At 46.1% G+C, this 24,010-nt stretch overlaps 1 protein-coding gene across 2 annotated transcripts in view; it reads right to left on the reverse strand.

Moving 5' to 3' along the window:
* The window catches only part of KCNT1 (potassium sodium-activated channel subfamily T member 1), a 213,456-nt gene extending 189,446 nt beyond the window's left edge, over positions 1-24,010 (reverse strand). The window contains exons 1-2 of one of the 2 annotated variants that reach the window (XM_079961943.1): positions 23,969-24,010; positions 22,348-22,999 (exon numbers count right to left, since the gene is read on the reverse strand). In XM_079961943.1, the coding sequence (XP_079818069.1) occupies positions 22,348-22,541 (194 nt within the window). In that variant the 5' untranslated portion in view covers positions 22,542-22,999; positions 23,969-24,010. Of the gene's footprint in view, positions 1-14,964; positions 14,981-22,347; positions 23,000-23,968 lie in introns of those variants that run through there. The other variant, XM_079961948.1, reaches the window with a different exon arrangement.

The following is a 24,010-nucleotide window of genomic DNA, read 5'->3' on the forward strand; positions in this document are numbered from 1 at the left end:
CGCACTGGGCGCAACATCTGGGGTTAGGGCAAATCCATGGGTTAGGGGGCGCAAATCCATGGGTTAGGGGGTGCAAATCCACGGGTTAGGGGGCGCAAATTATTTGCCTTGCCCCAGGTGCTGACAACCCACGCTACGTCACTGTGCAACATTCCTGAAACAACTAACAGCAGAGGCAAAGCATGTTGGCAGATGAAAACTAGAAGCACATTGTGGCACTGAACAGTTGGAAAGCTGTACTATCAAAGCACCGAGGAGTCAGAGCTGGCCTCCCCCAGAGGAAGGGAACACCCCCTGCAATCCACAGTGCAATTAGGCAATTTGAAACTCTGGACTTAGCAGTCTTATGGTGGAGAGCATAGTTTCTTTATATACAGGTGAAACTCGAAAAATTAGAATATCGTGGGAAAGTTCGTTTATTTCAGTAATTCAACTTAAAAGGTGAAACTAATATATGGAATCGACTCATGACATGCAAAGCAAGATATGCTTCCCCTTCTCAGAGGTCCAATCTTGCTCTATTTGCAATCCTTGTTTTGCCAATTTCACTGAATATTCTAATTTTCTGAGATCGTTAATTTGGGGTTTTCAGCAGCTGTTCGCCATGATCATCACAATGATAACAAAGAAAGGCTTGACATATCTCGCTCTGCATGTCAAGAGTCGATCTCATGTATTAGTTTCACCTTTCAAGCTGAATTACTGAAATCAATGAACTTTTCCATGATAGTCTAATTTTTCGAGTTTCACCTGTATATTGTGCATATTACTTCACTTCCTTTAACACGTGGCATGCCCTCCTGCTCATTATATAGAGTAGGGCTCTGGACATCAGCCCCAAAGTCCTGCTGTTGACTTTAGCACTACTAACTGACCTTCCTTCCTGCATAAATCACTAATCTGAGACAAATGCAAACAGCAGGTCACACAGACATAGAACCAGCAGGTGCTCTGAGGGCAGATCTTCTGCTGGGAACCTGAGCCCGGTGGGGAACTCATGCAGAGACAAAGCAGGCAGTCCCGTTTGAGGGTGGACATTTCCGCTGCATCACTTACGGAAAGCTCCAATCACCACTGATGCCACAAGAAGGGCCAGAATGACCACTCCTTGGCAGAGACTGACCAGGAGGAGGCACAAGGCCAGACCAGTGATTCATTCAGAGGCCTTGGAGGTGAGACTCCTAGGTTTGGGGAAATACCATGTGATAAGGTGTCCTCCATGCTGACATCACTTGCGACAGAGGAAAAAACTGCAGTGGGCTCCTTTTAAAATTGCTACATTCACCTTTTCCCAAAAAAGGATGAAAGAGTCACACTTCCAGCTATATCCACACCAGTACCTGGAGCCAGCCAGCGTGTCTCCTCTTCTGGCAGACACTGACCTCATCAGTTCCTGAGCGAGATCATCCCTCCTGGAACGATGACTCAACATCATATTGGGTGCAAGCATGCTGGGTGCTGAGCCTTGGGAATCAGCTGCTCAGCAAACACACTTTTTCAAATCAAGCACAGCAGAGGAAGACCCCGCAGCCAGGAAGCCTCTCCCACGCCGACAGGTGGGGTGGCTACAGCCCGTTCCAAAAATCCACTTCCTTAAACGAAGGCTCATCTGCCCCCACTTTGTTCTGCACCCAGAAACTGATGGGAAATCATCACACTCTCTTATTTCATCTCGGCAGGTCCAGAGGCTGCTGCCACTTTGCCAGTTTCCCCCACCCACGGCTCTCGGCGATCTCAGCTTCTGTGCTGAAGGATGACAACAGGCCTCCAGGCACACGCACAATGAAGAAACAGCAGGGAAAGAGGCAAAGCAGCTCACATGCACAGAGGAGGAACGCATGCCATCTCCATCTCCACAAGCCACTCCAATCCCTCATACAGTCGTGTGAGCTGGCTGAGTGACAACGCAAAAAAAGAGAGAGAAAGAAGGGGGGGGGAGATTTTCCTTTCTGGGAGTGCTGGTGGCTCATCCTCCTTCCTTCCCCACACGATTCATGTTATAATCACCTCTGCATGCTCAGGACTTATCCATCACTGCATTTCATATGTACTGTGATAGCTCTAATCACAGCAGATCATCTTAGGACAACCTCCTGCTTGGAAATACAGGAATTCCGGAATAAAGAGCTTTCAGGGGTGCAAAGCCCTGTCGTTATCTAAGTGTACAAACTACCTGAAACCAGGGCAGATGGTATTTTTGCACCCAAAGGGTAGCATTCCTTAAAGAGTAGCCTTGCAGGGCCACAGGACAGAGGTGGGTGTGGCCAGAGGCAAAAGTGGGTGGAGCAATGGGTGTGAATCTTACCTGTGTATGCTAGTAGGCTAGTTTCTACTCACACACGCTCCTCTCTCTGTTTTCCATCCAGGGAAGCAGGAGGCACCACCAGAGCTCAAGGGCACATTCCAGCCAGGCAAAAACACCTGAGGAGGGTGCAAAGCAGGGCTTGCGAGGGGTGTGTGTCCAGAGGGTCAGAGTGAAAGGCCTAGAAGGCTGCACTTGGCCCCTGGACCTGACATTCCCAACCTCTGCCTTGCAACTACTCTGCAAGGTGTCAGTATGATCACCCCCTCCTTTTGTCCCAGGTTGCCTTTAGACTGCAGAACTGACCTCCTCCACCAGCCAGCAGAACTGAGGGCTACTGAGAGGCTGTTCCACCAGACTCCAATTAAGGCTCTTATGGAGCAAGAGGGAAATCAAGTTGGGCTCCTCCACTGGCCAGAGAAGGAGCAGGTGCAAGGAGTTTGCTTTCATTCCCTCTCTGTGAGAAAGAACTCTAAAATGCAGGTTGTTCTGAATTCCTCCCCATCCTGATTGCCTCCCAGCTTGATCTCATGTCTGGATAAATCACTCTGCTTAGTTGCTAAATAATACCTCCAGACCACCCCTCTTAACTGACTTACTGATAACCCTTAAGGCACCTCATCAAATGATCTCCATTGTTACACTTCCAACAGGAGTAATATAAGCAGTATTCAGGAAAAGGTACCAGGAGCTGAACAGAAGGCTCTGGAGCGAGATCCAGGCTCACATTAAGCCTCTGTGCAATATTATGGCGTATCATAGAATTGATACGCCATAGAATCATAGAATTGTAGAGTTGGAAGGACCACAAGGGCCACCTGGTCCAATAAAGGAAACTTTTGCCCAGCCATGGGTTTGAACCCATGACAATGAGATTAAGAGACTCATTCTCCACTGGCTGAGCTATGCATTTTCTCAGCTTAATATTTCTCAGCCAGCTTTTGCTCTCAGCAGCATTCCTGTAATGATGGGCTGCTTGATGGAAATCTTACTTAACTGCTCCCATGAGTGATACGGCTTTTCATCCCAAGCCACAATTCCCACCATCCTTTAAATATTTCAGTCTCCTTTGGTGGAGCACTTGCCTGCAGGGAGCCCATAAATGCCCATTCCTGGCAATCTTTCTAATGAGACAGGGATGAAGAACCTTCTGCAGTCAGGGGGCCACATTCCCTTGCATGAAATCTTCCAGGGGCCACATGCCAAGGGCAGGGTGGGGCCCGGGGCAAAAGCAATCAGAGCAATAGATGCAGCTCCAGTACAGTAGGCTATAATCCAGCCACACAATGTCAGGCACTGGCTGGGTGAAGAGGAAGGGTGGGAGCCTCCAGCTGAAGAGCCCCCCAGGGAAGCAGCTGGGGAGGAAAGCACACAGCCAGAAATGTGGTGTTGCAAGTCTGAAGACAGGTCAGAGGAGAAAGGACGCTGGGAGGTGGGAGAAACAACAGGCTCAAGGGAAAGAGAAGACCAGAGGCTGAAAACCCTTCGTAGGCTTGCCAGAAGGAACAACCCCCTGTGACGTTAACATATGAGAGTGCTGGAGGTGAAATAGTTAAACAAGTTACCCAATCAGAACCCAGGGGTGGAGTCAGAGGGACTATAAAACCAGCTCTGGGAGGGGCGAAGGAGGAGTTCGTTGGGAGTTGGGTGGTTGGTTGGAGTGGGAGTGAATTGGGATAGAGTCTGTGGGTAGGCTTAGTTAGTGTAGCAAAATAAGCTGACTCAGGAACAGTTAGGGGCTAGAAAGTCAAGTAAATATCTGCGAGGTGGTTTAGTGAGTGAGAGCAGGTAGCGGAAGTTATAGGTCTGGATAGGCACCCCATGATTGTAACTGACCGATACCGGTTATGAAACCACACGCTTGTTAAACTGCAATAAATAAACAGAAGTTTATGTTTCAATTTAACCCTGACTGGACTCAGTATTGTCCCAGGCAGTGGCGTAGCATGGGTTGTCAGCACTCGGGGCAAGGCAAGTAATTTGCGCCCCCTAACCCGTGGATTTGCGCCCCCTAACCCATGGATTTGCGCCCCCTAACCCTAACCCCCAGATGTTGCGCCCGGTGCGGCCGGGCCCCCCTGCACCCCCCACGCTATGCCACTGGTCCCAGGTAGGGCCTGGGTGGTGGTAGCGGGAGATAAAGTGGTGGCACAGGGATCAATAGACGGTGAAAAGTCCAGGGACCCTGTGTGATCGCTGCCACCCCCCCTCCCTTTCACATTGCTGGGGGGAATCTCTCAACATGGGGAGAAAAGAAAGCCCCATTTTTCCAGTTCCACTGATGGGCTTCGTTCATGAGATGAATCCCACCCAGAAAACATGGAAAGGATATTCAATATGAGGATTCCAAAGCAGAAAAGCTGGCAACTTGGAAAAGGTCAGGTTTTGGCTCACACCTCTGTTTAGAAGTTGAGCCCCATCAAGCTTGCCAACCTCCTGAGTTATAGGAGACGGGAGCACAACTTTCTGACTGTGCAGTTTGGATATAGGGAAGCTGAACTCTAATGAACTTTGGCTGCCAGATCCATTACTCCAGATGAGTTTCATTCCCTCTTTCCCACCCAACCCAGCATTTCTGATTCCACAACTAGGTCAATTTGCACGTAGCTCAGAGTCAGTCTTCAAGTCAGCCAATCTCTCTTGTGAGAAATGGCACACTCATGGAATTCCATAGAGTATGGAAAATATCTTGGGGAAAGCAGGACTTGCTCAGAGGCAAAACTCAACCACTGGCATAATTATTATTTTTTTTAATGGAGTCAGCTTTATTAATATCAGCAGGAGATGCCTGGCCTGAGCAGTTATCAGCCCTAATAGAATTTAAAAGAATTAGCTTCAGTCATCACTTAGACAGGCTGCACAGATGGATGCTTAATGGCTTTCATGCTGAGCCCAGGCCTGGTACCAGAAACTGTTCTCATAGGAACCCTGGACAACCCACAAGTGGAAGACTTGGAGGAGCAAGTAGGTCCCCTGTAACCATTGCTGGTGACCCCCTGAAGGGGCTCGCAGTCCTTGAGAAAGGTTCGGGTCAAAGAAAGGCAACATATCACACATCTATGAAGTCACTGCACAGCTCATGAGCAAGGGGTCTCCTCATGAGCAAGCAGTTCATAAAACGGCTTCACTACCAACAGTGGTGGTTTGGGTGGTGTCTTGGGAACCTAAAGTATGTAAGGCATCCTTTGGGAGTCTTACAACAGGTGGAAATAACCAAAGTCCCTGGCTTCTTGGTCAGATGATATTGCCTAGCATTGGTGCATGTTGCTTGAGCACCTGATGGTGGTGCCTCACCTTGCCTCTAGATCATGTTTTCATGCTGGACACTGGCTCCTTTGGACAGTGCTGCACATGCAACCTTATTCTGGTTGGTGAGGGTTTTGTGAAGAGGCTTATAATAAATCATAATAATACTGTTGCCTTTGTTATTGTGCTATATATTTGTTATGTACTGAGTTGAATAGGATCCAAACTGCAGCAGTCTGATTGGTCCCAGAACAATAGGATCCAAAATGCAGCAGTCTGATTGGTCCTAGAACAATGCAGCAGTATGATTGGTTGGCAGGAACCACCCAATCATGCTCCAGATAGAAGTGAATCCACAACCTGATTGGCTTACAGTAGAATTCCGGAATTAGCCAATTATGTGTAGCCCATTGTGTAAATAATGTATATAAAGCAGATACTTTGAGGGGACTTTCCTCCTCACCACTATGAGCTGAATAAAGAGCATGAAATCACCTTGCGACTCTGAGTATATTTCAATATTTTTGTGTTTTACGTTGTAAACCGCCCTGTGATCTCTGGATGAAGGGCAGAATAGAAATTTAATTAATTAATTAATTTAAAAACCCTCCTTGAAGTGGGACCCCCCTTCTCCCCGAGGGCACCCACCGGAGTGCTGTGCAGATGGTGGCATTACGTACACTTTGCCCAGTGACAGCACAATAACTTTGTTCCCTCTAGAGCAGTGGTTCTCAATTAGGGGTCCCCTGGGGGGTCCGTGGATTACACTCAGGGGGTCCGCGGCACCACCCCCTGCCAGGGATTCGCTTATCTTGCTAATTGGACAGTGAGAGCCTTCCACGAGTCATCCAGCCTCTGCTCACAACCAGCGCCTGCCTCCTGGTAGGGGAAAAACTTGTGAAATATTTGCTGAATGGCAATTGAGCTGGGATTGGGCACAAACCTCTGGCATAGTTTCTTAGGGCTCTTACAATGGGGGGGGAGGGGGAGAGAGTGCAAACAGCTCACATGCTTATCATTTAAAAAAATGTAAGGATTCCTTCTCCTCGCTCTCTACTTTTTAACTGAAAAGAACTTCTAATCGCTTTCAACGACGATCAAGTTTAGAGGACTCTCCCACTGCTTGTAGGTAGGGTTTTCAATGAATCTTGCCTGATGAGTTTGGGATTCATGTCTCATCTTAGAAGTCCAATAGGGGAAGCAGTTAAGCACATTGCCACTATGATTAGCACAACAGCTCAACCTCTGATGATTTAGTTTAGTGCTAGGGCTGGGCGATATTTTCTTCTCAACTTTGTGATATATCAGCAGCTAAATACCTTTATATGCAGATATATCACGATGACTGGACTTTATCTCGACTGCTACGTTCCACCTTAGGGAAGGAAGAAGCAGCCGAGATACATGGCCCAGTCCTACACCGTGAGCAAGTCCTGTCTGGGCTCCATGCAATCGGCGAGGGCGCTTCAGAGCCAAACAGTCAATAGCCCTGGTTAACTCCACATTCCAGCAGGCCACCAGGGAATCAGCTGAAAGGCCATCAACATGGGATAAAGCATCCCCTACCACTCTCTGGAAACCATTTGGATCCATTAAGTGGTGGGGGCGGACCATCCGAATCGTTCCCACCTCCCTGCAGAGGGGAAGGGTCGTGGAGAAGTCCAGTTGCACGAGAACCATGGCACTTCTTTAGTTTTGCTTTTACTAAGTGTCAGATCACCAACATCCATTGCTAATATGTACCATCTCAGATTAGAAGTAAGGAATAGCATGTTTGAATATTCTCTCTATAAAAAGCCTTCTGCATATAGAGTAATTGCAAGTCTCCACCCCCATCATTCTGCCCGGACGCTGAGGTCCAGCGCCGAGGGCCTTCTGGCGGTTCCCTCATTGCGAGAAGCAAAGCTACAGGGAACCAGGCAGAGGGCCTTCTTGGTAGTGGCGCCCGCCCTGTGGAACGCCCTTCCAGCAGATGTCAAAGCGATAAACAACTATCTGACATTCAGAAGACATCTTAAGGCAGCCCTGTTCAGGGAAGTTTTTAACGTGTGATATTTTACTGTATTTTTGGTTTCTATGGAAGCCGCCCAGAGTGGCTGGGGGGGCCCAGCCAGATGGGTGGGGTATAAATAAATTATTATTATTATTATTATTATTATTATTATTATGTACACAGTTACTTTACTTTCTTTCTTTATTTGTAGTGGAGCAATGGAGACAAGTTTTTCCTACTGTCTGGGGATAGGCAATTTGTGATAATATCACAAATTTTGTGTTCTTTTTAAAAAAAAATATGCCTAAAATCCTTTGCTTATTAGGGGCTAACCAGCATTTTATTCAAAAAAATGCTTTGCACAGGTAACAACCATAGAGTTATCAAAATTTTCAAAAGTAGGGGGTCCGTGGCTTGGATTTGAAAAATAGAGGGTCCTCAGTAAATAGCTAATTAGAAATCACTGGTATAAAGCACTACTATTATTAACACACAAATATCTGCAATGAGTTGCCTTGGAAGATGCTCAAGGAACATCAGTTAGCCTAAAATCAGTAGAAGCTGGTCCACGAGGCTGAAAGGGTTACTGCCCCACCAACTTCAGTCTGCCTTCAGCTGGCCCCGACCTGCCTGCTTGCCTTTTTCCAATTAATATTTATTGGGGGTTTACTTTTTCTTTTTTCAAATTTCCACCTGCCTTCTTTCCTACTTATAACTAATGGGGGGGGGGAGCGCTATCAGATTCCTCCTTCTTAGTCACAGTGTTGCCCTTATACAACTCAGCAGCAAGAAGGAGTCTGGGGATGCAATGGAAATTAATTGGCTCCACCTGCTCTGGCGCCACCTACAGTTGGGCTCCTTGCTTTCCACCCTACCAGTCCCAAAGGGAGCCAGACACCACGGTTCTTAACAGGGCTATGAGGTTGTTCACTGGGACAGGGTGCTTTGATCATACTTATGTCAGGGCTTTCTCATCTGCACTGTGGAAAAGGGGGAAAGGTTGTTTTCTGCTGCTCCAGAGAAGCGGACACGGAGCAATGGTTCCAAACTACAAGAAAGAAGATTCCACCTAAACATTAGGAAGAACTTCCTGACAGTAAGAGCTGTTCGACAGTGGAATTTGCTGCCAAGGAGTGTGGTGGAGTCTCCTTCTTTGGAGGTCTTTAAGCAGAGGCTTGACAACCATATGTCAGGAGTGCTCTGATGGTGTTTCCTGCTTGGCAGGGAGTTGGACTCGATGGCCCTTGTGGTCTCTTCCAACTCTATGATTCTATGATTCTATGATTCCCACACATCCCTTCCCAGACCTTGCAGTCCTCTTTGGTGACCTTTATCTAGGCGCCCCCTGCCAAGGGAGGTATGGCTAGCAGCTACTAGAGAGGGGGTCTTTTTGGTGTTGGCATCCCAATTAAGCAATGCTCTCCCTATAGGGATTCACTTGGGCCCTACTCTGCAGTCTTTCTGGTGACAGGTAAAGACCCTTTTTATGCTCTCAGGCAGTATTACTATCATCACCATTGATTTATTATTCTCTTTCTATACAGTTGTCTCGAAGCAACATAAAAGCAGCATAAACAAAAACAAAACCCTGATAAAGCCCAAAAAACCAACATATATTTTTAAAACAAAACTTACATCATACAAAATAGACACTCATGGCAAAGACTCATTTATCCAGCTGGGAAAGCGTACTGGAACAAAAATGTATTCCATTTTTTTTGTTGGGCAGTGCTGAGAGTGGGTGCCTGTCACAGCTCAACAGGAATGCTGTTCCACATAGCATATGGTTACCAGACCTCCCCGTTTCCTGGGGACAGTCCCCGGATTTACAAATCTGTCCACAGAAAAAATCCGTCCCCGGAATGTCCCCAGATTTCATTTAATGTCCCTGGATTTATATTTTTTAAGTGTGGTAGATTTATTAGTAGGGAATGAATGTTGCGTGATTGGTTCAACGGCACAAGACACATTATATGGGGACTTCCAGCGAGGCAAAATGGTGGGCGCCACGGCAGCGAGCAGCTCCTGAAGCCAGCCAGAGACAACTGCACTACCAGGCTTGCTCCGGGCTACTGAGACTGTCACTGCTGCTTCCACTGCCGAGGGGGAACTGGGGACGCCCGGCACGTCAACCCCAGAAAATCCCGGAGCCAACGCAGGGAGAAGGAGGATAGGAGAAAGAAGCGAGAGAAAGAGGAAGGAGAGCACTCCTGACATATGGTTGTCAAGCCTCTGCTTAAAGACCTCCAAAGAAGGAGACTCCACCACACTCCTTGGCAGCAAATTCCACTGTCAAGGAAGTTCTTCCTAATGTTTAGGTGGAATCTTCTTTCTTGTAGTTTGGATCCATTGCTCCGTGTCCGCTTCTCTGGAGCAGCAGAAAACAACCTTTCTCCCTCCTCTATGTGACATCCTTTTATATATTTGAACATGGCTATCATATCACCCCTTAACCTCCTCTTCTCCAGGCTAAACATGCCCAGCTCCCTTAGCCGTTCCTCATAAGGCATCGTTTCCAGGCCTTTGACCATTTTGGTTGCCCTCCTCTGGACACGTTCCAGTTTGTCAGTGTCCTTGAACTGTGGTGCCCAGAATGGAAGGGCAAGGACAGATGGCCAATCATACTCCACGGCAGCTAGTGTTCCAAGAGAGCAGGCCGGGGCACAGAGGAAGGCCACGTCACAGTGGAGACCACAGAAGAGAAGATATTACGTCTCTTTTTTAAAAAATAACTTTTTAAATAACTTTTTTTCCTCTTTTCAATAATAAAAAAGAAAGTGTCCCCAGATTCTTTGAAAAAAAAATCTGGTAACCTTAACACAGCAGGCTTCTCAGCAGCAGCATAGCTAGCCGCTCGAGTGCCTGGTGCGGGGGCGTGTCCTGCGGCCAGGGGCGGGGGCGAACCACCCATGGGGGTAGGGCAAGCCTGTCAGATGCTTGGAGCCTCTCCGCTGCCTCCCCCTCAGCTGTAGGGCGGCTGAGGGAGAGGCAGTAGGCATACACAAGTCCCACACTGCCGTTTCAGGCAGCGTGGAACCTGCAGGCACCTACGCCACCACGTCACTCCTAAAAAGTTTCGTGAGCCCAATTTTTTATTTTTTATTTTAAACTCATTTTGCCACACACTCCCTCTCAGTGATGACACCTGGGGGGGGCTGCAGGCCCCCGCACCCCTGCTTCCTCCGCCACTGCTTCTCAGATCTTTGGAACTAGCAGGAGAATATCTCCTACAGGCCACAGTGAACTACTGGGTATATAAGGAATAATGCAGTCTCTCAAGAAACATATAGGACCCTATATATTAGTACCAACACCTTGAGCTTTGTCCAGCAACAGATTGGCATTTTAAAGCTATTCTTACTGTCCTTACTAAACTTTAAAGTTGTTGAAGTTAAAATATTGCCCTGGGAATTTTTATACTATCCATTCTCACAGCTTATCATCAGATTGTACCATGTTCTATTCAAAGCAGGTCCGCTGATATTAATGGATCTAATGGATCACATTGCTAGGGCTAAAAGGTTGCTGGAAATCCCTGGAAATCTCTCCCAATAAGTGGGCTTTGGGGCTTCAGCAAATGTCTCAACCAGATCAACACTGACACACACCAATAAGGATATTTTATTCCACAGCAGAAAATAAACAAAGCAATCACACCCTTTCACAGCAAAACATGCAGACTTACAAACTCAGAAGCCAAGTAGAAAAGCAGTGATCTCTATCAATGAAGGACATGTCTGAATAACAGTAACCATCAAGGATTTGCCTCAACTGCTCAAGGAGTGGGAGCAAAGAAAGGTTGAGTTCTCTTCTTACCTCCTATTAATGCCTTATTTTATAATTATTGATTTCTGTGCTAGAGCTGGCAAGTCCATTGGTTAAAATTATGTCTCCCTATGGAAAATGACAATAACTGTTGTCATTTTTTCTTCCTTTTTCATCCTACTTTACTTAACCATAGGATGATCTGGGGTTCTAAATCACAGAGAATCCTCTTCACTTACTGTTTGCATCTGTTTTCCTGTTGCAAGAAACTGGCATTGACCTGAAAGTTCATTAAACCTGAGCAAAACTTTAATACAGCGGCTATCAATTCCTTGTTTATGCTCTTTAACACTCAACTTTGATTTAACTAAAAATAATAATTAAGTAATAATCAATTTCTTAATTACATCAAGTATCCTGAATCAGTATATATAATACAAAGGTTTCATATTTAAATCAGCACCAGAGAAGGCTGTTTCCCTAACACAAGCCTACTTCTAATCAATGCGAACACACAATGTGTAGTGTGTTTTCACAAAACTGGTAAACTGAAAACTTTAATAATAATGTTCATTATTTTCAGTAGGTCTAAGTATGAGTATGACTAGAAGTGGATAAAACTAATTGTGTTTTAATGTTCTCATTCATAGACAGTTACTTTGCCTCCATGCTGCCAATATTTTGTGGGAAGGCACAGGGCAGAAATTTCGCTTTCCGCCATTGAAGTGGGTTAAAAGGGCTCGGTTGTCCTAGAGCAACAAATTCAGTTTAAAAATAGACAGACTATTTGCAATTAAGGAGAGGTCAAGCTGGAAGAATTATCATATTGTGCTGACTGGAGTTGATGGGAGTTATAGTTCAAGGCACCAGGAGGTCACAAGGTTGGCAGAAACTGATTTTAATCAAATCACACCTGCCGCACTTCACCCAAACAAACAGAATGATTCAGAAAGTAATATGCTGAATGTGGCATTGCAGTCAATTTCAGATTGCAGGAATGTTTGATTTAAACTCCTAGACCTGCCCTAGCCACTAACTAATACAGGCAGAAAGCTTTTCTTACATGCTGCTGGTGATCTCAGCTGAGTCTGGACTCAGAAGTCTCTCCTGGCAAACGGGCTCTGCAGATTTGCTTTCCGCTGAGGACTTTCTGGAGTCTGCTAACTCCACCTGATGATACTCCAACTGGGGATTTGGGTTAAGCATTTGTAGATCTTAGCTTGTGAAATCACAGCAGTTACCTGGTCAGATTTCAAGGTGTTGACACAGAGCAGACAAAGGTCAATCCCAACTGCCCACTCAGAAAGGAAGGAAGGAAGGAATGAAGGAAGATTGGGGTCTTTGGTGGGGAGTGTAACAAAATGTCAAACTTACCCAATTCCAGCCTTTTCTATCATCTGTTAACAGGGGCAGCCTGGCTGTGGTGATTCATGCACTGGTAACCTCAAGACTTGATTACTGCAATACACACTGTGTGGGGCTACACTTGCACCTGGTTCCAGATGGTTTAAAATGCTGCAGATTGTTGATCAGGAAATATTATTCCTGCCCAGCACATAAATTCAGTGCTCAAAACCTTGTGATGGCTACCCACATGTTACTGGGCCAGGTTCAAGGTTCTACAAAGTCCTTAACAACTTGACTCCAGGAGAGTTAAAGACCACCCAGTCCTTTATATTCCTACCCCATACTGCCAATTTAAATGTATCCCTATTGTGTTTCATGACTTCCCTGATTTTGTATGTGAGCTGGAACTGGTCTACGACCGAAATAATAAATTCATTCATTCCTGCCCCATAACTGAAATATCTGAGGGAGTTTTTGTTATTTGCCCCCCCCCCCAATGGCGTAGATACATGGCTCTCAACTAAGTCATGCATTCAGCTTTGTGGCTCAAGCTTGTCAAACTCCCTCCTGACTTAGCAGAGGCATACCTCGGATACCTTGAGTCCTTGTCAAGGAGCTGTATTGGCACAGTTGTGTTGGCACCCCGCAGTAAAATAAAATAAAATCACTTTACCGCAGTAGCCACATTAAAAATGACCACATTTACATGACCCAAGTACTCAAAATATCTGGAGTAAGGCTGAGGCAAAAGAGGAAGGGTGGTGGGGGGGGGGGAAATGCACACTTTCGTGGCACAGTGCAACAAGGATGGGAAGTTTCTCTCACATTTGATCTTTCTGGGACTGTGGTTGTGCATCACCACAAACATATCCACTATATACTACATAGTCTGGTAAGTGATTTTTTTGGGGGGGACTGGGCCTGTACCCCTGTCCGGGGCTGGTTTCGCCAATCCCTAGATATGCCTCTGTGACTGAGTTTAGATGGGAACCCTCGCTGAACTTCAGACACATGACTCAGAGCAGGGGTCGGCAACCTAAGGCCCATGGGCCACAAGCGGCCCTTGGCAGTCATTTAACTGGCCCATGGACCCCCACCGCCTCCTCGGTCGGCTCCCGTGCGCCGCACTAAACCAGCGTGGAGCAGAGCGGGGACCGCCTTCCACGACACTGGCCAGCTTCCCATTGGCTGCAGGAAGCTCCTACAGCCAATGGGAAGCTGTGCATGCCTCCTCAGCACCGGAAAGAGCGCCGGCCCACCGTGGTGTCTGTGGGACCATGAACCGGCCCAAGTCACAAAAACTTTGCTGACCCCTGACTAAGAGTTTCTTATACCTGCAGGCATTTCAAGGAGGGTTTTTTGTTGTTTCAGCGATGATTTTTTAAATTGTTATTATTCTTTGTATTATTCTTTTTAAATTATGTGCACTACTCTTCCCTCACTGATGCCTTTTTTTCCAGTAACTACCTGTAGACTGTTTGATTTTCAGGCTTGGTTTCCTTCCTGCTTCTTCTTCAGTATTAGTGTCAGACGTTTCCTTTGATCGTCTCATGACTCCATGATGGCCACATGTAAGGTTGTGCTCAGAATGGTTTGTTTGCCAGGAGTAATAACCCTTAAGTTTATTTACTCATTCATTCATTCATTCAGCCAGGTTGGCATGCATCTGTCTCAATAAACCATGGAATGTGCCTGCAGGAACGAAGTCAAACTGCTATGTTAGCAGCACTGAAATTACTTCCCCAGGGTGCAAGCCTGGGCAGTGCGAATGGAGTTCCTGGGCTGCTCAGGTGACAAGGCCACCTCTTGGCCTTGCTGATGTGGTCCAAAGAAAAGCAGATATATTACCATACTATTTACTTACTTATTCCTGCACTGCTATATATGCCAAACTTTACATGGCTAGCCAAATGCCCAGCCTTGTTTGCCCTCTGGAAAAAGCCGGGGGGGGAAGGGGGGCTGGCACAAGCACCTCTCTTAAATAAAGCTTTTAACAGCATTGTTCTGTTTTTATTTGGTTGCTTAAAAAACAAAATCACCAATATACATTGTTATCAGATTCTTCCTTAAGATGGCATGCCACCAAACTGTATTCTGCATCTCATCATTTTAATACTGAATAAACAAGTTCCAGCTCTGTACAAATAAATCATTTTAACTCCCCTAGTTCTTTTAATATTGGTAAGTTTAACCATATAGGCCAGATCCCAAATTCTGAGGCAGCAGTCCTCAGTTGATAAGTGGATCCACCTCTCAACCATGCATTATTTGTATTACACACCAGTTATAAATAGAAAGCTATAAATAGCACCTTTCAGTTCCATCTTTGTGGGAACAAAGTAAAACAGTTGATACTGGCACCCCAATGCCTCTTCTCCAAAGAAGGTGTAAAGTTGAATTACCTCCACCGCAATCAGAGATAAAACTGCTTCCTTCTCTGCCCAGATTCCAGTCCACAAAGTACTTCTGAAACTCGATACTGCTCCAGAAAATCCTCAGTTCCGGAAGAAGCACATGGAAGGCATTGCCTCTTCTGAAATCCGAGTTGCACCTTCCTCCTCCTCCTCCTCCTCCTCCTCCTCTTCCTCCCCCCACCCAACATACAACCTCTTTAAGAGCAGGTTATTTTGGAAAGAGCGTGCCGCGTTCATTCCTGTTCCTTTGCCATCCGGGGTTCCCTTACATGGTCAAGAGAGGGGATTTGACAGGTCCCAGGAGGCTTTTCCCTAAGGCACGCAGATTTCCCATAAGGGAAAGCCAGGGGGAGGAAGGCTGATTTTGTGCTTCTGTCCTGCAGCACAAATAACATAAGCAAATGACAACGGGAAGCTGGGATGGAAATTATCTTTGCCACTCATACAGAATAATTCTGCAAGCTCCAAATCCTATTGGAGTGGGGAAGACACTGTACAGGGTGGCAGCAACCTGATTTAGGCACCACAGCATCAAAGTAACAGAGGACCTGCTAATGTAACTTAATATAAAAGGTAAAGGGACCCCTGACCATTAGGTCCAGTCGTGGATGACTCTAGGGTTGCGGTGCTCATCTCTCTTTATTGGCCGAGGGAGCCAGCGTACAGCTTCCAGGTCATGTGGCCAGTATGACTAAGCTGCTTCTGGCGAACCAGAGCAGCGCACAGAAACGCTGTTTACCTTTCCGCCGGAGTGGTACCTATTTATCTACTTGCACTTGAATGTGCTTTAGAACTGCAAGGTTGGCAGGAGCAGGGACCGAGCAATGGGAGCTCACCCCGTCGCGGGGATTCGAACCGCTGACCTTCTGTTCGGCAAGTCCTAGGCTCTGTGGTTTAACCCACAGCGCCACCCACGTCCCTTTCCATAAATAATTTGGGGCTCAGGGCAGGGCCAGCCCAATACATTTTGTCACATGAGGCTCACCACAAAATGGCACCTCCCCCACCAGTGAAGAAGAGGTGAGTGGGGATCTACATCAGGAACAATGGAGGAATAAAGATCTACACTGGAAAAAAGCAGTGAGTGAAGATCTATGTTGGGAACAATAGGTAGAATCAAATCAACCTTACCTAACAGTTCAAGTGGGAATCAAAGGTACTCATGAAGTGAAAAGGGGCATACACTGAATCACACTGGGCAGACACAGACACCAGGAGACCACAGAAGAAAGCTTCTGTCATTTCCTTCTTAGGGATTGGGAAAAGCCAGCAGCATCTCTGATTTGCAGAGGCCGTGATAATAATAATAATAATAATAATAATAATAATAATAATAATACCCTGCAAAACTAACACAGTATACAAAGAACATAAAAACAGGCAATCAATTCATTAAAATACATCTTAAAATTAATTCAGAGCAAATTAAAATCTGGACAGATGGCAGTCCACAGGTTAAAATTGAGAGTGGTTAAGATTCTCCAGGGCCAGCTGTTACCACTGGTCTTATAAAGGACCTGTGAGTGGGCTAGGAGGCCTCTTTAATGCTTGTTAATGAAAAGAATCAGACTGAACCCAACCAAAGAACTGGCGGAACAGCTCTGTCTTGCAGGCCTCACGGAAAGGTGTCAAATCCCACAGGGCCCTGGCCTTTTGTGAGAGAGTGTTCCACCAGGGCGGGGACATGGCTGAAAAGGCCCTGGCTCTGGTCAAGGCCAGTCTAATCTCCCTGGGGCCTGGGATCTTCAGGGTGTTATTATTTGCAGACCTTAAGGTCCTCTGTGGGGCATAGCAGGAGATGCGGTCCCGTAGGTACAAGGGTCCTAGGCCATACAGAGGCGGCAGTGGAGTGAGGACAAAGAAGGAGGCAGACCCAGCCTCCAAAGAGGTTGTGCCATTGCAGCAGCAGGGAATACACTCCTTGGAAGCCGGATCCCCTGCCCTCGTGGATACTACCACCTGAGTCCTCCCCTGGCCAAAAGGATGAGTGGGCCATGGCTCTAGATGTTACAAAATAATAAAATAAAATAAAATAAAATAAAATAAAATAAAATAAAATAAAATAAAATAAAATAAAATAAAATAAAATAAAATAAAATAAAATAGTAAAGTAAAGTAAAAAAAAAAAAATATATTACCCTGCCCATCTGGCTGGGTTTCCCCAGGCACTGTGGGTGGCTTCCAACAGAATATTAAAAACAATACAGCATCAGACATTAAAAACTTCCCTAAACTGGGCTGCCTTCAGTTGTCTTTTAAAAATAAAATAGTTGTTTATTGCCTTGACATCTGGTGGGAGGGTGTTCCAAAGGGCGGGCACCACTACCGAGAAGGCCCTCTGCCTGGTTCCCTGTAACCTCACTTCTCGCAGCGAGGAACCGCCAGAAGGCCCTTGGCTCTGGACCTCAGTGTCCGGGCAGAACAATGGGGGTGGAGACGCTCCTTCAGGTATACTGGACTGAGGCCATTCAGGGCCTTAAAGGTCAGCCCCAACACTTTGAATTGTGCTCGGAAACGTACTGGGATCAAAAGATCAAAGCAGACTTTAAAGCAGTGTTTCTCAAACTTGGGTCTCCAGCTGTGGTTGGACTACTACTCACATCATCCCTGACTACTGGTTCTGCTATAGCTAGGGATGATTGGAGTTGTAAGTCCATGTTAGAGAAACACTTGCTTGACGTATTGGCCATTCCACGTCAAAGTGCAAGTAGATAAATAGGTAGCGCTACAGCGGGAAGGTAAACAGCGTTTCCGTGAGCTGCTCTGGTTCGCCAGAAGCGGTTTTGTCATGGTGGCCACATGACCCGGAAGCTGTACGCTGGCTCCCTCGACCAGTAAAGTGAGATGAGCGCCACAACCCCAGAGTCGGCCACGACTGGACCTAATGGTCAGGGGTCCCTTTAACTTTGGAACCTTTTGTTTTCAGCTTTTTTGTGAGCAGGGGATACAAAGGAACTGAACAAGGAAGAATATTCCATTGGTATTGGAGCCGTGATTAAAAATAGGTCCTGCTCCAGAGGCATGGGACGACAATCCATCAAAGCTCTCAAAAATATGGCACCCAGAGTGGAGCCTTATTGGCTGCAGTGAGGACTTTGAGGCGTAAGTCCCATCACTCTGTTGCTGGGCAGGGTGATGGGAGGGGGGATTTCCAAATTGGAATCCAGACAATGGCAACAAGAAGCTGTGCACTAGCAGTCCATCACCATCAGCTTCTTCAAGGCAACATGAGTGACAATGAGTTTGACCAATCAGATGCCAGCTTTGGTGCTGGAGCAGGGAGGGGGTTGGTTCAGCACCTGTTTGGCTGAGCTTGTTGTTGTTGCAGCTGGTGGTTATTGCTTTTTAAAAAAAAAAAAATTGTCCACTCCAGTGCAGAGCAGAAGGCATGTTCCAAATGCAAAATTTCTCAGCTCGCTCCTTTCCTGTGGCACATTTTGAGTGTGATTTGCATTCTGGACCAACAGCATTTCCACTTGGAATTCTTCCAATGATACTTAGCAATTATGTTTTTCCAGATCATCGTTTTTTAAAAGGAAATCATAACTTTTCCCCAAACTATACAGTTCCTACACTCATATTATAACAATAATAACAATGTTATAACAATATCACTTTTCTTTCCATTCTATCTCTTGGTTCAGAATACCAGTTTCTGTTCTGAAATCGTTCATATCTACACACACCAAAACAACAAACCCTGCACTCAGTTATCTACTGCAGGCTGTTGGTTATCTCCAGATTAAATAGATGCGCTGATTAAATCCCAAACCTTAGCCAGTCATCAGCTTTCTTCCTTACTGAACTCTCAAAGTATAGCATGTCAGCTTTGAGCACAGAAAGCTGTGAGTCCACCCAGCTCAGTCTTGTCTATGTTGAAAGAGCACGACTACCTTGAAAGAGCAGAAATCTGCCCATGCTCTGAGATCTCCTAGAGAAGCTAGATTGGCTTCCTCCTTTCTGGCCTTCTGCTGGCAAGGCTGTTTTAATCTGGCAGGCCCTTGGGAATGGACTGGTTTGTTTTGTTTAAAGAAAGGGCTTCTATTAGTGTTGTGCTGTTTTTACTACCTGTATTTTGATGTTTGGTTTAGCCTTATTAGAAATTAATAACTTTTTCATGATTATCTGTAAATAAATAAATAAATAATTGCTTTTAGCTTTTTGTATTCTATCTGTGCCATTTTAATTTGTGTAAGCCACCCTGAGCTCTGGTCTGTGGAAAATGTGGAGTATAAATAAATAGATAAGTAAATGATGCACCGACTGGCAGCAGCTCTCCGGGGTCTCATATCCTGCGTATCCTCTATCCCAACATAAATTAGGCATATAAAAAGACACTACAGTGGTATATATATTGCACCTGAACCAGTAGGAGAATTTCATTGAACAGTATGATGTATAGGAGAAGGTTTTTGCATTTCTCCAAGTGTATCTTTTACCAAAGTTGTGGTAGGGGAAAGAGACAACGCGTCATCTGTGGAAGCTTAAACTTCAACAGGCAAAGCAGTTTGCCACTGGGGGTCCAAGAAGCTGCACCTGTTTGATTTCTGTCTATCATGCAGCCCAAAACACATTGCTTCTTTTCACCTTCTCTGGGAATTTTAACTTGACTTATGGAATGTTGTCATCAGCTGAGTCTTTTCACAGCTTGGAGATGCAGGCAAGAGACACTTGTTAGACTTCTGGTTTGTGTTATGGTGTACAGTGGTACCTCTGGATGTGAACGGAATCCATTCCAGAGCCTCATTCGCATCCTGAGCAGAACACAAGCCACGTCTGCACGTCACGATTCGCCGCTTCTGCGCATGTGCGTGATGTCATTTTGAGCGTCTGCGCATGCACGAGTGGCACAACCTGAAAATGCTCAACCTGAAGCTACTTTAACCCAAGGTATGACTGTATTTATGTATGCAACAACGGCCGCTCAAATTATATATGCCCAGAGATGGAAAGAAGAAGTAGTCCCAACCAAGGAAGATTGGCAGCAAAAACTGTTGGAGTATGCAGAAACTTACCCGAAGAATAAGAAATCAAGAAGATAGACTTTTTTATTTATTCCAAACAGCTTAAAAGAGTAGCAGTATTAAATTTTAAAAATAAGCAGTGAAACAAATTAAATAAATAAAGGATAAGTAACAAATGGATTTAAATTGGATATGCAGTAATAAAAGATATGACATAAGCAACCACAGAAAGAGGGGAGGTGGTCAGTATTAATATCTGGTAATTTAAATTGCATGTGTAAATTTGTACTATTATAAGTTTATAAATGAGAAAATGAAAAATAAAATTACAAAAGAGGGAGGCATGAGTATTCTCTCAAACCCCTCGCACCCCAAAGAAAAATCAGCCATCTTAAAGGCGCAGGGTCTTTTTGAGAAGCAAGGGTGGCAAAGCTGGAAGCAGGGCAGGGGAACAGAAATAAACAAGATTGGTCTGCCTGGCAAGGTTGTATTAGAGGCAATGTGGCCACATACTTCCTTGATTTAACAGCCAGACAGTTTCATGTATAAGATCCATGGATCCTAGGAACAAACAGGAGATGCCGGCAGTTGAACCTGGAGCCTTCTGTACACAAAGCAGAGGCTCCACTACTGAGCTACATCTGTTCCCCTAGCAACAAACTAAGGTTCCAGTCCTCATTGTTCTGAATAAAGAGCTGATTTAAATAAAAGCACAGAGAGCTGCCTTCTAGACTGTCAGGCCAATATTTGCCATTGCTTAGTATTTTTCTGGATCACTGCAGGTGGTGACAGCAGTCACGAAATTAAAAGACTCCTGCTTCTTGGGAGAAAAGCAATGACAAACCTAGACAGCATCTTAAAAAGCAGAGACATCACCTTGCCAACAAAGGTCCGTATAGTAAAAGCTATGGTTTTCCCAGTAGTGATGTATGGAAGTGAGAGCTGGACCATAAAAAAGGCTGATCGCCGAAGAATTGATGCTTTTGAATTATGGTGCTGGAGGAGACTCTTGAGAGTCCCATGGACTGCAAGAATATCAAACCTCTCCATTCTTAAGGAAACCAGCCCTGAGTGCTCACTGGAAGGACAGATTGTGAAGCTGAGGCTCCAATACTTTGGCCACTTCATGAGAAGAGAAGACTCCCTGGAAAAGACCCTGATGTTGGGAAAGATGGAGGGCACAAGGAGAAGGGGACGACAGAGGACAAGATGGCTGGACAGTGCTCTTGAAGCTATGAACATGAGTTTGACCAAACTGCGGGAGGCAGTGGAAGACAGGAGTGCCTGGCGTGCTCTGGTCCATTGGATCACGAAGAGTCGGACATGACTAAACATCTAAACAACAAAATATTTTTCTGCACTGACTGGCAGTGGCTTTTCGGGATCTCAAGCAGGGCAATTTCCCAGCCCTAACTGGAGAGGCCAAGGACTCAACCTGGGACCTTCTGTATGCAAAGCAGACGCCCTACCACTCCCTTTCATGGAGCCTTCTTGTTGAGAAGCAGTCTACCTTGGAATACCAGTTGCCTTGGGAGCAACAGAGAGCAAGTGGCTTCCCATGATCTCCCAAGGGGGGCAGTGAATGCAAGGACCCCTGACTACTATGAGGCATGTCTACCCCTTGTGCTCAAGATCACATACTGACCCATCTCCTGGTTTCACAGGCAGTAGACCTCTGGCTTGGCCACCGGATGCTGTGGACATGCAACACGGGGGAAGGCTGGCTGCCTTTTCTGTGCCACTTGTGTTCTTCCCAGAGAAGTACCAGGGTGATGACTTTTGGAAACAGGATGTCAGACAAGTATCACCTGGCGCACCTTTTGACTGATCCCACCAAGCAGTTCCTACGCTCGAAAGGCTATTGAGATGCGTGTGTGATTTGAACACACACATAGATACAGTTATTTTATGCGGGATGTTGTACTGGCCCCAGAACAAAAACATTTGTTTCCCACTTTAGGGCAGGACTCTCCCCTCTGTTGTTAGTCACCGAAATAAATATAGCAGGTTGGAATCCAACTATGGTCTAATCAGACCTACGGAAATTAGTGGACCTTTATTAGCCATCTGTTCACTTCGGTGGGTCTGCTCTGAGTAGGACTAACAGCGGGGTGCAACTCGTTGGTTTTAGCTAACAACCTGCATCCTCCGGGGCTCTGTAGCAAACTTGCCTGAAGTGCCGCTTAACGCTTTCAAAAATAAATAAATGTGCATATCGTCAGCTCATTAAGTAATAATTTATAGACGCTTGACATCAACGCTTGACATTATATACAGCTACATCTAAGTGATAAAAATAAATCTCTTATTCCTTACCTCCGTGAGGTGCCATCGTCAAACAGAAAGGTCTGGTTGGTGTAGCATTCCGGGCAGGATTGGGTCTCTTCCGCTTGCTGGCCACCACTGCGCCCGCAGGTGGGCTTGTAGACCCCGGCCACCCCTCGTCCTTCCCCGGGGCATGGCATCTCTCGCGTCCGGATCGGCGCGCCTGCCAGCATCAACCAGCGCATAGGATGGCCGCGGGCGCCTGCTTAGAGATGATGCTCCCGTCTCTCTCTCTCCCGCCTTCCCCCACCTTGCCTGAGCTCGAACCTGTTCACCAGGAGAGCTCTTGGCCGCCCCCCAGAGCTACACCGGTCGCAGCTAAACCACAGCCTGGGTGCCGTGACATCAAGAGCGAAGGGCAATAGCCGCTTAGTCTTCTCTCCTCCGGCCGCGCATTGCAAGGATTGATCCCACTTGCCTTTGCCTCGCGATCCTGATCCGGGCGCAGCGAGGACACACACACAACAATCAACAAGTCAGGCTGGAGAAGGGAAGAAGTTGCCGCTCCACGAAAGACCAGACAATTTCCTCCTAGGAGAGCCATTGAACAGCTGGAGGGGTGTGATCCTGCTCACCTCCCTCCATCCCTCTCTGGGCGACCGCAGCAGAGGGATCGCGAACAGCTACATCCAAGGAAAGGCGTCTGCAAAAAAAAAAAGATGTCAGATTCGTGGTGTCAAAAACCACACAAATATACAGACATAAGCCTTTTCTTCCTCTTAACTTGCCTTTTCCTGGAGGTCTGTGTAGGGGTGAATGGGATCGGTTTGTTGCGTTGTGGCGGCATCTAGTGTCAGGACGAGAAGCGCGCAGCTTAAGGTAACATCACAGTCTAGTCTGTGGGAAACCAGCAAAGAGGACCCGGAGCACAAGAGCGCTTCCCCAGCGCACTCCTGTGGTTTCCAGCAACTGGTATTCGAAGCATTGCTGCATCCAAACTTAGAAGAATTTTTGTGCAAATAATCGAGTGAATTTTAGATGATTGGGTTTAATCTGTATGCATTTGCACATGAGAAATATATAAATATTGCAGCCTGGCCCAAATGCACTCTTAGCCCAAATGTGGTCTTCATGCCACACTCAAATCCCATAATTGTTATGTGCAGTGCAATCTTTTGCATGTTTACTCAGAAGCAGTAATGGAGAGAAAAAAATCACTTTGTTTGCATTTAAAAGCAAAATGCAAATGCACAACTGTTCACAAACTGAAACACAGCTATCCTTTGAAACTCATCTTTTCCAAATCTTGCAGTGCCAAGTCATCTCTGGCCAATGTGCATACAAAAATGCATGTACTATGGCAAAGTGTCCATAAAATGAACGCAGAAGTAAAAAATAATGTAAAACATGTATCATGTTGGGGAAAGCCACTTTGAAAAAAAGGTGTACGCTAGCAGTTACGGCCCTGCTCATTCCACTTGACATCCCCTTTGACAATCCTTCTTCCTCCACACCTGTCCAATACCTTCTCCCTTTACATCTCACTTATCCCCTTACAGTCCACCCAAACTGTCACTCTCTTTTAAAGGTAGTGAGAGGCACGTCAGAGAGCAAGTTGACAAACCCCTCTCTGACTTGTCTCCCCCCTCCTGCACTCTGTTAAACAGCTTACCTGGGCCACCTGCCTCCCATACTGCTCGCTCACCTGCCTGCC

The sequence above is a fragment of the Podarcis cretensis genome, assembly GCF_951804945.1.
Source record: "Podarcis cretensis genome assembly, chromosome: Z".
Taxonomy (NCBI): Eukaryota; Metazoa; Chordata; class Lepidosauria; order Squamata; family Lacertidae; genus Podarcis; species Podarcis cretensis.